Here is a 17,910-nt window from a genome sequence, read left to right as displayed (position 1 = left end):
TATACATGGTTTAATATATATTAAAACAACATGTTTATTTATGTGTTTGCATATGCGATTGTGTGAGAATGTGTACACCTGCGTGTGTGAATATGTATGAGTGTTTTACATCAAAAGTTATTTTTTTTGCCCTTAAAAAATATAGATTAAATAACAAAATTATGTATAGTAAACAAAAACAGCAACTTTGTTTTAATCAAAGCCTGTCAAAATTGTCAAAAGTTCTTTGGTCTCTAATATGCAAACAACCCCCAGTCCTTAAGGGGTTAATCATACTTAACACTTTTATGTTCATCAAAAAGGAAGGGAAAAAAACAGTAACTTGCTGAAGGCTTGCAGATTGGGCAGGCAGTAGTTAATGTGTACATGCAGTAATTGTTATTATGAGGGGTGGGACATTCTTTATCTTCTTAAGCTGCAAATTCCATTGAATCATTCTGAGCAGTTGGGAGAGTTATGAGTGCTGCAGATTGTGCTATGTGGAATCAGGGCCTCACCCTGCTTGGGGGTCTAGTTTCTATTTACATTATTCTGTCCCAAGGGTGGAAGCTGATTAGGGGTCTGAAGTGTCACGTTATATCTCGCTGGTGGAGGACTGACCTTAAGCAGTTTGGACGTTGGGCAGGTAAGTTGGCTGATAACTATGCAGCGCTATTCATCCTAACACACAGTCCTCTAGAATAGATTCACCAAGACTGGACCAGTTTCTCAAATATCTGCACCTTCTACTACTCCTACATTACCTCCTACAAGCTTACTCATCTCTCTATTCTCTACTGAACACTAACAGCTCTGTAGAATTGCATTGGAGAGACCCCCTAAAGAATCTGCTAATGTTAGACCCTATACCAACTGCCATTATCAGCGCACACACACCATGGGCCCTATTATCAAAAGATTTGTTTGTACAATGTGGTTTTGTCAAACCTGTCATATAGATCTTACAATGTCTCAGGGCCGGGCTGGGACCAAAAAAAGGCCCGGGCATTTTAGGGCAAAAAGGCCTACCCCCCCCCCCCTCACCATGTCTTCAGCACTGCAGAATCTTTGCCGCTTTATAAATAAAGAATAATAATAATTCTGCCACAGTTGCGTCACTAGGGTTGGTGTCACCCGGTGCAGTACAGTACAAAAACACAGGCACACACACATACAAACACTCAGACACACTTAAAAACACACAAACACTCGGAAACACACTTAGACACACACACAAAAACACTCGGGCACACACACACAGAAACACTGAGGCACACACACACAAAATATGTAAACTGCACTGCATTAATTATAAAGCTCATGCCTAGAGATGCTCCCTGGCTCAGCAGAGCATCAAATGAAAGATAAACAGAGCACTCTAAAAATAAATCACTAAAGAAAAGGTTTAGGCGCGCAAACTAAGAAAATTCTTCTCTCAGACTCTGTTCCAAGTCTGTCAGTGCACAGCCCCGGGCCGCGTGTCTACCGCTTCTTATGGCCAAGCACCTCTGCTCTCTGCCCACCCCCAGACCCCCGCCTGCCCTCCCCTCCTACCTCTTCAGTGTGAACTTAGTGTACCGTAACCGTACCGGTTTGGTGGGCATCATACGTGGCTCCTTTTCTTTAGAGACAGTGTCAGACAGTCATGCGGTCAGTGAGTGACTCCACTGCTCCACACGTCACTGAGCAGTGAGCACAGATAGGCAGGCAGGTTTAGGCTAGCAGCACAACTTCGCAAGCCCCACGGCACACCCACAACATTCATAGTGAAATTGGGCAGTGGAGGAGCAAAGTACAAACAAGGAAAAGCAGCCAGGAAAACTATTTGTGGAATTGCAGCGCTGGCTCAAAAAAATGAAGTGTCTACAACTTTCCCAGTCCCACTAATGTTCACAAATGCTGGTCACTCTAATAAAAAAATATATGCATCTCTACATTGTATTTCTTCACCCCCCCGCACCCCCCTAGTGACACCAGTGTTCTGCCACACAACATACACAACAAACAAATACTACACAGTATTCACATACATGCAGGCACACTCAACACACACAACGCACACAGCATTCACATACATGCAGGCACACACAACACACACAGCATTCACATACATGCAGGCGCACACAACGCACACAGCATTCACATACATGCAGGTGCACACAACGCACACAGCATTCACATACATGCAGGTGCACACAACGCACACAGCATTCACATACATGCAGACGCACAACGCACACAGCATTCACATACTATAAGACACATACACTATACACACACATACACTATCCATTCTATAACACACATACACTATACACACACACTATACATACTATCACTAGATATGTGCATGGGGAAAAAATTTGGTTCGGTTCTATTCAGATTTTTTCGAATTTCGGTTCGGAACAATTCGAATTCGGAAAAATTTGAATCAATTCGGTTCGGATTCATTTCAGAGTCATTCGGATTCGAATAAATTCGGCTGGATTCGGTTCGGAAATTCGGAATTTCGGTAAGTGTTAGGTGGGATGTGCTGTGTATTAGACTAGTATTATGTACTGTATATTACGTGTAACTCATAGCAGAGTGATATAACCTAATATACTGTACAATACTAGTGTAATCCATGGCCATCCGAATCTACCGAATAAATCAGAACTAATTCGGATTATTCAGTAAATTCGGCACTATTTTAATTCGGAAATCCGAATAGATCCGAATCCCGAATTTTACGAATTTCCGAATCGAAACGAATCGCACATGTCTAACTATCACACACATGCACTATACACGCACACATATACTATCCATACTATCATACACATACTATCCATACTATAAGACACATACACTATACACACACATACACTATACACACACATATACTATCCATACTATAAGACATACACTATACACACATATATACTATCCATACTATCACACACATATACTATACACACACATATACTATATATACACACACACACACACACACATACTATAAGACACATACACTATACACACACTATAAGACACATACACTACACACACACACACATATACTATCACACACATACACTATACACACACATATACTAAAACACACATACACACTATAAGACACATACACTATACACACACATACACTATCCATACTATAAGACATACACTATACACACATATATACTATCCATACTATCACACACATATACTATACACACACATATACTATATACACACACACACACATACTATAAGACATACACTATACACACACATACACTATACACACACACACACTCATACTATCAAGCACATACACTATAACACAGACATACACTCTATCCCTACTATCACACACATACACAATACACACACACGCATATTTATTATACTCAGATTAATTTATGTATGTATAATATAGCAATTTTAGTTTAAGTGACAAGATAGGGTGTTGACCTGCACAATAGTAGAAAGGAAGCTATTAACACAATAACTATAAATACACAAAACTTTGATATTTTTTCCTCTTCTCATTGGGTAAGCTACTGATATGGTAAACATTAAACTACTTTTCTATGTTGCTAAGGGCACATATTTCCCTACGACAGCAGCACTAGAAGGATCAATTAGCAGTGAGAGGGAATGATTATGCTGCCAAAATGATAGGCAGGGTAAAACAGCGGCATGAGTGCTGCAAATCCCTAGTGACTTCATAAGCAGTTACCTTTATGGGGAAGAAAACTTACACAGACTTATATATATATATATATATATATATATATAATCCAATTTGTGAGCCACAAAATGAAATTAATTATTATTAATTAAAAGGGACATAATACTCATATGCTAAATCACTTGAAACTAATGCAGTATAACTGTAAAAGGCTGACAGGAAAATATCACCTGAGCATCTCTATGTAAAAAAGGAAGATATTTTACCTCACAATTTCCTCAGCTCGGCAGAGTAAGTTCTGTGTAAAAAGTTATACTCAGCTGCTCCCAGCTGCAGGTAAAAAAAAAAAATAAAAAAAATGAAGAAATGAACAGCAGCCAATCAGCATCAGCAGTGCTGAGGTCATGAACTCTTTTACTGTGATCTCATCACTTTCAAGTGTTTAAACATTTGGGTATTATGGCCCTTTAAGTGCTACATCACAACCCACAATAATTTAATTAGAAATGTCATTAGCTGTAGCTGTGCCAGGCAGCCAGCCACCCCTTACCTTTTATGTGTGTGCTTCAGGATCAGGAGTGCTTGTGTTTCCCTTAAGGGACATACCAATTTCTACTCCCGCCAACCTCCCCTCTGAGTTTTGTCTCTGTGTCTATGAAAAAAAGCTGTGTCACGGATTGTGCTAAGTTACATGATTATTAAGGAATAAGGAGGCAGATTGCCAATTCCACAAACTTTCTACACCGGGGACGGAGGGACAGTGATAGCGGAAGGCTGGGGCACCTACCATTAAGAGCCCTGCTAGACAACGTTACTTACTTGCTTATATTGGATGGACACAGACACATGAGGTGCACCAAAGAGTGTGAGAGAACCTGTCGCTGCGCTGATCACCTTGCTGTGACACATGTGCTAGTCAGTCTTGCTCCTGGTCCTCTTTAGCAGGCAGCACGCTCCTGCCTTTCACCGCTCCTTTACACATACTCCACGCCACGATGCTACCGCAACTGTGCAGTGCGCACTGTGCCACTGCCGCTAAGACTGTTAGCGTGCTGAGGGCTCCAGAATGATCAACGCCCCCTGTGATTGACAGGGCCTTGATTGACAGGTGTGCAGGGCCAATTAAATCAATTTGCTGCCGCGCTCGTTAGAGGGAACATCAGCACTGCAAAGTAGTGTGTGGGTGTGTTATTAAAAGGTGGCCGCCTGGCCGGGGCTAAGGGGACCAGCGGCCCACCGGGCATTTGCCCGCTATGCCCGATGGCCAGTCCAGGCCTGCAATGTCTGGTGTCTCTCACTGCAAAGGCGATAAACAACATTCTTTCCGTTGTAAAGACATTTCCTTACACAAGACACAGCTAAGATTTTAAACCACTCTCTCATTCTTTCCCGCCTCGATTACTGCAACTCTGTCCTCTCTGGTCTCCCCAGCTGCTGCCTAGCTCCTTTACAATCCATAATGAATGCCTCTGCCAGGCTCATCTTCCTTACACGTCTCTCTTCATTTGCTGCACCTCTCTGTCAATCCTCTTGCCTCTAGGATTAAACACAAAATTCTCACTCTGACATACAAAGCCCTCAACTGCACTGCTCCCCCCTACATCTCAGACCTTGTCTCCATATACTCTCCCTCCCGTCTCCTTTGCTCTGCTCATGACCTCCTCCTCTCTTATTACCTCCTCACACTCCCGTTTACAGGACTTCTCCAGACTGGCTCCCATCTTGTGGAACTCTCTGCCTCGCTCCACAAGACTCTCCCCTAGTTTTGAAAGCTTCAAGTGCTCTTTAAAGACTCTACTATTCAGGGATGCAGACAACCTACACTTCCTTTCTTTATACCAGTTGCTCTCCTCCATTGCTATCCCCTGGACTCCCTCAGCATGTAAGCCTAAGAGTCCAGCTGTTTGCAGATAACCTTCTTAAGAGCTGACTACAACAGTGCGACTCTTGACAGGGCCCTCTACCCATTTGATCCCTATAAATTGTTTTGTTGTACTCTGCCTTTGTTTATAGCGCTGCGGAATCTGTTGGCACTCTACAAATAACCGCTAATAATATTAATAATAAGCTTTGACCACTGACTGCTAATGTCAGCACCCAATGAGCAATGTATATTTGTGTTGTACTTTTCATTGAAACACTTGATCTGCCATCGAGATACCTGTGTATTTTTTAATAGTTTTTGCATATTTAAAGGTTCATACAAGGGTAGAAAGAACATGCTGTAATAGGTTAGATCATTTTATAATTGCACTATTGCTTGCATATAACTATGTGTTTAACCCCAACAAAGAAGTCAAACACATATTTAAAGTCAGCTCTAGAGCAGTTATGCCTTACTGGGAGCTAGCTGAGCACATCTGGTGAGTCAATTAAGAGAGTCATATTTGTGTAGCCACCAGTCACCACCTAGCTTCCTGTAGTGTGTTTCTGCATTCTCTATATGAATAATGAAAGTTTAAATTTGGCTTTAATGTCCCTTTAACTTGATTTCCCTGTCTTTTTTTGGTATACATAAGTAATTTTATTAATTCAAATGATGACTCTTCCAAAGGATTGCAAGGACTTAAAAACAAAAGCAGAAAATTACCTAAGCTTGCACAAATTAAAGATGTTTTGCTCAATGCTTCTTACTAATTGGACTGAAGACCATTGCAGCAATATGAAACAGAGCTCATTTAGTAAAAAAAATATTTTAGAAAAGTAAACATAAAAACAGATTGTGTTAAAAAAACAGCAAACAACTTGTTTTCTTGCTAAATAATTACTTAGAATTTCTGTGTAGCCACTGTCTGCAGCTACATAAACAAGCAGACAATGCAGAACTTAAGTTCTATTGTCACAAAGTTTTTGCATCAAGAGTCCTCTACTGAACATAGGCAATAAATTAATTGCAGCTAGATTAGATGTCTCCAAGCAACACTTCAAAGTAAAAACTGCTACCATGCCTTCCTATAGAGACCCCAGCCCCCTTGTGGGGATGTGACAGGAAGTAAAGGACACTGCACAAATGAAGTTAAAAAAAAGTAAATCATTTTAAAATGATTATTAATATATATTGCAATGGTTTCTTTTAAGCATAATCCACTACTTAGTGTTGTTTTTATTATAAAAATTAAGCATTGAAACATATTGCCTGGTTCCCTAAAGGTCACCAATTGTTTAAAAGGATACTAAACCCATATTTTTTTCTTTAATGATTCAGAGCATGCAATTTTAAGCAACTTTCTATTTAGCACCCTGGATAGCGCTGGATACATATAGCCACCAATAAGCAAGCATAACCCAGGTCTGAATCAAAAATGGGCAGGCTCCTAAGCTTTACATTACTGCTTTTTAAATAAAGATAGCAAGAGAACGAAGAAAATTGATAAAAGCAGTAAATTAGAAAGTTGCTTGAAATTGCATGCTGTATCTGAATCATAGAGAGAGGGCGCCACAATAGCGTGATATCGTCTGGAATGCAGGTACAGATAAAAGTAGGTATTATGCTTACCAGATGGTGTGGCACTGTGCTGTGACCAGTGCAAGAGAGCAGGCTAGCACTCAACAGTGGCTAGTACACTGTAGGAGCCAGGCTCCAAAGGCACTTGTCCTAGTTGCAACTTGGTGTTTAACTCCTGTTGTCTGGACTTCAGGTGCTGCAAAGGAGTAATCTTATGTGTGTTGTTCAGTTGGTATATATGAACCACAACACAGACAACTTCAAATAAAAATGACTTTTAATACTTTATGACGCGTTTCTCAACCTACAGGGGTTGTTTCATCAGATAAAAAAGACATGCACTTTTTTATCTGATGAAACAACCCCTGTAGGTTGAGAAACGCGTCATAAAGTATTAAAAGTCATTTTTATTTGATGTTGTCTGTGTTGTGGTTCATATATACCAACTGAACAACACACATAAGATTACTCCTTTGCAGCACCTGAAGTCCAGACAACAGGAGTTAAACACCAAGTTGCAACTAGGACAAGTGCCTTTGGAGCCTGGCTCCTACAGTGTACTAGCCACTGTTGAGTGCTAGCCTGCTCTCTTGCACTGGTCACAGCACAGTGCCACACCATCTGGTAAGCATAATACCTACTTTTATCTGTACCTGCATTCCAGACGATATCACGTTATTGTGGCGCCCTCTCTCTATTCTTCTTCAACAGTTGTTCCACACTCTCTGGGATCAAGAGGAGCAGCCTGATTCATTATTCCTTTCAAGAGGACATCTTTATTCCCTATTTACCACCAGCATATGGACAGTAAACAGGACTAATACGGTACACATGATCTACTATATCAAAAGTACAACATTTGGTTTTAAATTGTATATTGTTTTCCTTTTTAAACACCAGCGCTCTTTTATATCCCTTTATTGGGATATTTTCACTTGTATCTGAATCATAAAATACAAAATTGTGGGTTTAGTATCCCTTTAAAATTATGTAATGGTATTCATGTTATTTGTTAAAAGTGTGGTTAGAAAAAGAAGCAAAAAAGTCCCTCACGTTTGCATAAATATTTTGATGATAGATTGAAATGGTTGATAAAGTAAAGTAGTTATTTTTTTAAGGTAAGTAGTTTTGTGAGATAACAGCATCTTTATACTTAAAATTATCTTGGAAAATATTGTGTAAATATGGATGTAATAGGTTACACCCTTTTTTTTCTTACAGTGGTAACAGGGGCCACAGATGGTATAGGCAAAGCATATGCTCAAGAGGTAAGTGAGGGGAATTTGTTACGTCAGGAGGACCAGGATGGGGAAAATAAAAGGAGCTGTAAAATAAAAGTAACAAATAAATAAGATAAAAAAAACTGAAAGAGAATATAATCTGTTATATTATGGGGGGGGGGGGAAGCTTTGTAAACCTTAAAGGGATATTAAACCCAAATGTTTTTATTTTGTGATTCAGATAGGGCATGCAATTTTAAGCTACTTTCTATTTTACTCCTATTATAACATTTGCTTCGTTCTCTTGTTATCTTTATTTGCAAAGCAGGAATGTAAGCTTAGGAGCCAGCTCATTTTTGTTTCAGCACCTGGGTAGTGTTTTCTGATTGCTGGCTAAATGTAGCTAACAATCAGCAGGCGTAACCCAGGGTGCTATAATGCATATATACACATATATACATGTCTATGTGTGTGTGTGTACATGTGTGTTTATGTGTTTTACTGTTTATGTAGTGTGCATATTTTACATTCCAAAGAATTTTCTTGTAAATACATTTAAAGGAATATGAAACAGTGCTCCTTTTTTAAAAATACTTATTAAATCAAAGCAAACATAAAAAGACACATTGGGCTAAATTACAAGTGGCGCGCTTAAGCTTGCGCATGCGCGATATTAAAATATCATGCACGCAATAACTTGTGCTCATATTACAAGTTGAAAGTAAAAGCGACAGCACAAGCACAAACTGAATTTGCGATCATAGGATTACCGCGATTGGAGTCCTCGCATAAAGGGTAAGGGCTAAATAAAAAGTTACACCAAACACAACATACATACATTAAAATAAAGTGTTACACTATATACACTATCTAATAAAAATGATTTTGTTTCAGCACCAATCAGCAAGCGCTACCCAGGTGCTGAACCAAAAATGGGCCGGCTCCTAAGCTTACATTACTGCTTTTCAAATAAAGATACCAAAAGAGTGAAGAAAAATTGATAATAGGAGTAAATTAGAAAGTTGCTTAAAATTGCATGCTCTATCTGCAGCCAAAGTGTTAGCGAATTTTTATTTATCCAGAATTTAATTTCTCACTCAGATACAAAAAGGCATGAACAATCCTTTTTTCAGTTCTTATTTAATGGAAATTAAACCCTCTAGTTAAATGAAGAACTAAAGGGTATGGTGGGTCTATGGCTACAAGTAAGGTTCTCCTTACAACATTTTCGGTTCAGCTATGATTCAGGGGGCGTATCTAGACCTACTAGGACCCCAGGGCAAAAGCAGTGTCAGGTCCCCTATTTTAATAGCCCCTTTCTGGCTGTTTGAAATCAGCAAATGCTGAGCCGGCAGCTACATACGAGCAAAAGAACCTGCTTCTCTGTGACTGTAACTTATCCTACCCCTTGGTTAAAGGGACCGTCTACAATAGAATTGTTATTGTTTTAAAAGCTAGCTAATCCCTTTATTACCCATTCCTCAGTTTTGCGTAACCAACACAGTTATAATAATATACTTTTTACCTTTGTGATTACCTTGTATCTAGGAACCTTCTTCCAGCCCCCTGATCACATGACTTTTTCTTTATTATCTATTGATTTGTGTTTAGTACTGTGTTGTGCTAAGTCTTAAATAACTCCTCGGGCGTGAACACAATGTTATCTATATGGCCCACATGAACTACCAGTTCTTCACTAGAACCATTTTAGTAAAGAATATGCAAAAATGCTTAAAATCAAAAGTGCAATTCACTATAAAACATATATTTTACCCATTTAATAATATGTGAAGCAAAGTGAAATTGCAGACATATCTCTTTTTTTTCGAAAATGGGAAGCAGAATTTTTTCGATTATGCATATGAATGGACAGCAGTCAATCAAACGGATTAAATAAAAGTGCTTATATTGCAGATGCATATTTAAACTGAACTGATAATACAGTATACTGCACATGCACACTGGCTGATTTGGGCAACTCCACAACAGTATTGGTGGCCAGGGCCACACAAACATGAAATTAAAATCTAGTTTATTCAGCAATATTATGGTTTGCAGAAAAGACAGTTTTTTTTCTGCTTATTTCTAACTGTGGATTGTAAATATTACTTCCCAGCTTGCCAGGAGAGGTTTGGACATTGTGCTGATAAGTCGAACTCAGGAGAAACTGAAGAAAGTAGCAGATGAAATAAGTAGGTGGATAATTACCCTTCAGACTTTGCATCATATATCATTATCTCATATATGACCTTTATTCCTTCTGAACATTCTAAGCTAGTTTAAAATATGTCAGTGTTCTCAACCTGGGTTGTCCTTGCTGATTGGAGAGCACCAATAAACAAGTGCTGTCCAGTAACTGAACCAAACCGAAACAAAGTTACATTTTATTAAAAAAAATAAATTTATATTGCAATAAACAGATGGTAAACTGCACAATTTTGGTTATGTTTTGAATAAGTCACTGGGTTAAAATCCTTCGGGCCACTCATTTATGTGTGAATATATACAAGGTGAGAACCCATCATAGGAGAGACGTTATCAGCCTGGCCCAACGCTCTTTATGGCAAACAAATTGGTGCCAACCTTGCCAATTCATATATTTTACCTTTTCTGAATAAGTTATTGGTATTTAAGAAAGGGTTACAATCCTTTGGGCCACTAATTTCTGTGTGAATACATACAGGGCATGAATCCCTTCATAGGATAGACATGTTTTCAGCCTGGCCCAATGCTTTTTAAGGCAAACAATCTGGTGCCAACCATGCCACTTCATAAATTGTACCTTTTCTGAATAAGTAACTGGTATTTTAAAAGGGTTAAAATCCTTTGGGCCACATATATATATATATATATATATATATATATATATATATATATATATATATATATATATATATATATATATATATATATATATATATATATATATATATATGACGTAAGCCCCTAAATACAATCCACATGTTTTCAGACTGGCCCAACTGTTTATATGGGAAACAAACTGATTCTAACCCTGCCAATTCATATATTTTACAATTTCTGAATAAGTAACTGGTATTTTAAAAGGGTTCAAATCCTTTGGGCCACTCATTTCTGTGTGGATATATACAGGACGTGAGCCCCTACATACAATCCACATGTTTTCAGACTGGGCCAACGGTTTCTATCGCAAAAAAACGGGTGCCAACCTTGCCATTTCATATATTTGACCTTTTCTGAATAAATAACTGGTATTTTAAATGGGTTAAAATCCTTTGGCCCGCTCATTTTATGTGTGGATATATACAGAGCATGAGCCCCTTCATAGGATAAACATGTTCTCAGCCTGGCCAAATGCTTTTTATAGCAAACAACCTGGTGACAACCATGCCACTTCATATATTTGACTTTTTTTCTGAATAAGTGGTATTTTAAAAGGGTTAAAATCCTTTTCGCCACTCATTTCTGTGTGGATATTTACAGGGCATGAACCTCTCCATAGGATAAGCATGTTCACAGCCTTGCCCAACGGTTTCTATGGCAAACAAACTGGTGCCAACTTTGCCACTCAATATATTTGACCTTTTCTGAATAAGTAACTGGTATTTTAAAAGGGTTAAATTATTTAAGCCAATAAATTATTTGTGGATATATACAGGGCATGAGCCCCTTCATACAATCCACATGTTTTCAGACTGACCCAATGGTTTCTATGGCAAATAAACTAGTGCCAACCTTGCCACTTCATATATTTTAAATATTCTGAATAAGTAGCTGGTTAAAATCTTTGTGCCATTAATTTCTGTGTGGATATATAAAGGGTGTGAGCACCTTCATAGGATAGACATGTTCTTAGCCTGGCCCAACGGTTTCTATGGCAAACAAACTGGTGCTAACCTTGCCACTTCATATATTTTACCTTTTTTGAATAAGTAACTGGTATTTTGAAAGGGTTAAAATCCTTTGGGCCAATCATTTCTGTGTGGATATATACAGGGTGTGAACCCCTTCATACAATCCACATGTTTTTAGACTGGCCCAACGGTTTCTATGGCAAAAAAACTGGTGCCAACCTTGCCACTTCATATATTTGACCTTTTCTAAATAAATAACTGGTATTTCAAATGGGTTGAAATCCTTTGAGACACTCTTTACTGTGTGGATAAATACAGGGAGTGAGCCCCTTCATAGGATAAACATGTTCTCAGCCTGTCCCAACGCTTTTTGTAGCAAACAAACTGGTGCCAACGTTGCCATCTCATATATTTTAAATTTCCTGAAGAAGTAACTGGTATTTTAAACGGGTTAAACACCTTTGGACCACTCACTTCTTGGTGGATATATACAGAACGTGAATCTCTGCATAGAATAAACATGTTCTCATCCTGGCCCAACTCTTTTTGAAGCAAACAAACAGGTGACAACTTTGCCACCTCATCCAGTTTAGCTTTTCTGAATAAGTAACTGGTATGTTTAAAGGGTAAAACTCTTTTGGGTCACTCATTTCTGTGTGTGTATATATATTTATATATATATATATATATATATATATATATATATATATATATATATATATATATATATATATATATATATATATATATATATATATATATATATATATATAAGCCCCATCATAGGAGAGACATATTCTCAGACTCGTCTAACGCTATTTATATATTTTACCTTTTCTAACGTCTAGATTACGAGTTTTGCGTTATGAGCGGTGCGGTGCTAACTTGCAAGTTATTGTCACCACTCACCTCCCTACAGCGCTGGTATTACAGGTTTGCAAAAACCCGGCGTTAGCAGGTAATATTGCAGCGTAAAGCAAAATTGAGCTCCATACCGCACTCCAATACCAGCGCTGCGGTGAGCTGGTTTTACGTACTCGTGCACGATTTCCCCACAGACATCGATGGGGAGAGCCGGCTGAAAAAAAGCCTAACACCTGCAAAAAAGCAGCGTAAAGCTCCATAACGCAGCCCCATTGATTCCTATGGGAAAAGAAAATTTATGTTTACACCTAACACCCTAACATAAACTCAGAGTCTAAACACCCCTAATCTGCTGCCCCCGACATCGCCAACACCTACATTACACTTATTAACCCCAAATCTGCCACCCCCGACATCGCCGCCACCTACATTACACTTATTAACCCCTAATCTGCCGCCCGCAATGTTGTCGCTACCTACATTACAGTTATTAACCCCTAATCTGCCACCCCCGACACCGCTGCCACCTACATTACAGTTATTAACCCCTAATCTGCCACCCCCAATGTCGCCGCCACCTACCTACACTTATTAACCCCTAATCTGCCGTCCCCAACATCGCCGCCACTATACTAAAGGTATTAACCCATAAACCTAACCCTAACACCCAATAACTTTAATGTAATTAAAATAAATCTAAATAAAACCTACTATTAATAACTAAATAATTAATATTTAAAACTAAATACTTACCTATTAAATAAACCCCAATCTAGCTACAATATAACTAATAGTTATATTGTATCTAGCTTAGGTTTTATTTTTATTTCACAGGCAAGTTTGTATTTATTTTAACTAGGTAAAAAAAGGGCCTTTTGCGGGGCATTGACCCAAAGAAATCAGCTCTTTTACCTGTAAAAAAAAATACAAACAACCCCCCAACAGTAAAACCCACCACCCATACAACCAAACCCCCCAAATAAAATCCTAACTAGAAAAGCCTAAGCTCCCCATTGCCCTGAAAAGGGCATTTGTATGGGTATTGCCCTTAAAAGGGCATTTAGCTCTTTTTCCGCCCAAACCCTAAGATAAAAATAAAACCCACCCAATAAACCCTTAAAAAAACCTAACACTAACTGGACATCGATCCTCAAAGAAGCCGGGAGAAGTCTTCATCCAAGCGGCAAGAAGTGGTCCTCCAGACGGGCAGAAGTCTTCATTCAGACGGCATCTTCTATCTTCATCCATCCGGCATGGAGTGGCTCCATCTTCAAGACATCCAGCGCGGAGCATTCTCTTCTTACGACGGCTCTTCTCGAATGAAGGTTCCTTTAAGTAATGTCATCCAAGATGGCATCCCTTAAATTCCAATTGGCTGATAGGATACTATCAGCCAATCGGAATTAAAGGTGTAAAAATCCTTTTGGCTGATGCAATCAGCCAATAGGATTGAGCTTCAATCCTATTGGCTTATCCAATCAGCCAATAGGATTGAGTTTGCATTCTATTGGCTGTTCCAATCAATCCTATTGGCTGATTGCATCAGTCAATATGATTTGTTCACCTTTAATTCCGATTGGCTAATAGAATTCTATCAGCCAATCAGAATTCAAGGGACGCCATCTTTGATGACATCACTTAAAGGAACCTTCATTCGAGAAGAGCCGTTGTAAGAAGAGGATGCTCCACGCCGGATGTCTTGAAGATGGACCCGCTCCACGCCGGATGGATGAAGATAGAAGATGTTGTCTGGATGAAGACTTCTGACGGCTTGGATGAAGACTTCGGCCCGCTTGGATGAAGACTTCTGACGGCTTCATTGAGGATGGATGTCGGGTCTTCAATAACTGTAAGTGGATCTTCGGGGGTTAGTGTTAGGTTTTTTTAAAGGGTTTATTGGGTGGGTTTTAATTTAAGATTAGGGTTTGAACGGAAAAAGAGCTAAATGCCCTTTTAAGGGCAATGCCCATACAAATGCCCTTTTTAGGGCAATGGGGAGCTTAGGTTTTTTAGTCAGGATTTTATTTGGGGGGTTGGTTGTGTGGGTGGTGGGTTTTACTGTTGGGGGGTTATTTGTATTTTTTTACAGGTAAAAGAGCTGATTTCTTTGGGGCAATGCTTCGCAAAAGGCCCTTTTAAGGGCTATTGGTAGTTTAGTTTAGGCTAGGGTTTTTTGTTTTTTTTTGGGGGGCTTTTTTTATTTTGATAGGGCTATTAGATTAGGTGTAATTAGTTAAAATATCTGATAATTTATTTTTTAAATTGTAATTTAGTAAATTGGATTTAATTCATGTAATTTATTTAATTGTAGTGTAAGGTTAGGTTTTTACAGGTAAATTTGTATTTATTTTAGCTAGGTAGTTAGTAAATAGTTAATAACTATTTAGTAACTATTCTACCTAGTTAAAATAAATACAAACTTAGCTGTGAAATAAACATAAAACCTAAGCTAGCTACATGTAACTATTAGTTATATTGTAGGTAGCTTAGGGTTTATTTTACAGGTAAGTATTTAGTTTTAAATAGGAATTATTTAGTTATTAATAGTAGGTTTTATTTAGATTTATTTTAATTATATAAAAGTAGGGGGTGTTAGGGTTAGACTTAGGGTTAGGTTTAGGGGTTAATAACTTTGGTATAGTGGGGGCGGCAGTTTAGGGGTTAATAACAGTAATGCAGGTTGCAGCGATGTTAGGGACAGCAGATTAGGGGTTAATAATATTTAACTAGTGTTTGTGATGCGGGAGTACGGCGGTTTAGGGGTTAATATGTTTATTATAGTGGCGGCGAAGTCGGGAGTGGCAGATTAGGGGTTAATCATTTTATTATAGTGTTTCCAATGCGGGAGGGCCTCGGTTTAGGGGTTAATAGGTAGTTTATGGGTGTTAGTGTACGTTTTAGCACTTTAGTTATGAGTTTTATGTTACAAATTTGTAGTGCAAAGCCCATAACTACTGACTTTCTGTTTACGGTATGGATCTTGACGATATATGGTGTACCGCTCACTTTTTGGCCTCCCAGGCAAACTCGTAATACCGCCGCAAAGGAAGTCCCATTAAAAAAGGACTTTTTGAAAGCTGCGGTAGTTACGTTGCGTTACGGCCAAATAAGTGTGCGGTACAGAAATACCTGCAAGACTCGTAATACCAGCGGTAGTGAAAAAGAGCCTTAACTCTGCTTTTTCACCCATAACGCAAAACTCGTAATCTAGCCGTATGTAAGTAAACAGTATTTTAAAACGGTTAAAATCCTTTGGGCCACTGATTTCTTTGTGGTTATATCGGACGTGATTATACAATCTACGTGTTTTCAGACTGTCCCAAAGAATTATATGACAAAGAACCCTTTCAAAATAGCAGTAACTTTTTTAGAAAAGGTAAAATATGTGATTTGACAAGGTTGGCATCAGTTTGTCATAAAAAGTGTTGGGCCAGGCTGAGAACATGTCTGTTTTATGAAGGGTCTCACGCCCTGTATATATCCACATAGAAATGAGTGGCCCACATGATTTTAACCCTTTTAAAATACTACTTATAAAGAAAAGGTAAAATATATGAAGTGGCAAGTTTGGCACCAGTTTGTTTACAATAGAAACAGTTTGTCAGTCTGAAAACATATGGATAGTATAAAGGGGCTCACGCCCTGTATATATCCTTTTAAAATACCAGTTACTTAGAAAAGGTAAAATATATGAAACAGCAAGGTTGTCACCAATTTGTTTGCCATAAAGAGCATTGGGCCAGGCTGATAACATGTCTGTTCTATGATGGGTTCACGCCTTGTATATTTCCACACATAAATGAGTGGCCCAAAGGATTTTAACCCTTTCAAATTACCAGTTACTAACTCAGAAAAGGTAAAATATATGAAATGGCAAGTTTGGCACAAGTTTGTTTGCTATAAAAAGCATTGGGTCAGGCTCAAAATATGTCTATTCTATGAAGTTGTTCATGCCGTGTATATATCCACACAGAAATGAGTGACCCAAAGGATTTTAAGCCTTTTAAAAAACAGTTACTTATTCAGAAAAGGTAAAATATATGAAGTGGCAAGGTTGGCACCAGATTGTTTGCTATAAAAAGCATTGGGCCAGGCTGAAAAAAGCCACCACTGCCCTACTGAAGAGACTGACATGGGTTAAGGCTAGACCCAAATCCTTGGGCCAGGCTGAAAATATGTTTATCCTATGATGGGTTCACGCCTTGTATATATCCACTCAGAAATGAGTGGCCCAAAGGATTTTAACCCTTTTAAAATACCAGTTACTTATTTAAAACATATTCAAAACTGTGCCATGTTTGCCATCTGTTTATTGCAATATAAGATGATTTTTTTTTATAAAATGTAAGTTTGTTTAGGTTTTTGGAAAGTGTATTATTTTATTTAAACTAAAAATAATGCTAGCTAGACATTTTGTTTATAAATCTTTATTTTACAAATTGCAATCAGTTGCAGAATAAGAAGCTGACTGAATAAGAAGCCAACTTCAGCCTTGTACATTTTGCAGCTTTCTTGTTCTTAAAGGGACACTGAACCCAATTTTTTTCTTTTGTTATTCAGATAGAGCATGCCATTTTAAACAACTTTCTAATTTACTCCTATTATCAATTTCTCTTCATTCTCTTGCTATCTTTATTTTAAAAAGAAGGCATCTAAGCTTTTTTTTGGGGTTCAGAACTCTGGATAGCACTTTTTTATAGGTAGATTAATTTATCCACCAATCAGCAAGGACAACCCAGGTTGTTCACCAAAAATGGGCCGTCATCTAAACTTACATTCTTGCATTTCAAATAAAGATACCAAGAGAATGAAGAAAATTTGATAATAGGAGTAAATTAGAAAGTTGCTTAAAATGTCATGCTCTATCTGAATCACAAAAGAAAAAAATTG

At 38.2% G+C, this 17,910-nt stretch overlaps 1 protein-coding gene across 1 annotated transcript in view; it reads left to right on the top strand.

Moving 5' to 3' along the window:
* Positions 1 to 445: 445 nt before the first annotated feature.
* LOC128665120 (very-long-chain 3-oxoacyl-CoA reductase-B-like) overlaps positions 446 to 17,910 on the top strand; it is a 55,056-nt gene continuing 37,591 nt past the window's right edge. Inside the window, exons 1-3 of the mRNA XM_053719865.1 lie at positions 446 to 625; positions 8,325 to 8,371; positions 10,440 to 10,515. Coding sequence (XP_053575840.1) covers positions 457 to 625; positions 8,325 to 8,371; positions 10,440 to 10,515 — 292 coding nt within the window. The 5' untranslated portion in view covers positions 446 to 456. The remainder of the gene's footprint in view (positions 626 to 8,324; positions 8,372 to 10,439; positions 10,516 to 17,910) is intronic.

The sequence above is a fragment of the Bombina bombina genome, chromosome 6 (assembly GCF_027579735.1).
Source record: "Bombina bombina isolate aBomBom1 chromosome 6, aBomBom1.pri, whole genome shotgun sequence".
NCBI lineage: Eukaryota > Metazoa > Chordata > Amphibia > Anura > Bombinatoridae > Bombina > Bombina bombina.
Note: the sequence above shows the minus strand (reverse complement) of the source record. Positions and strands in the feature narration are given on the sequence as shown.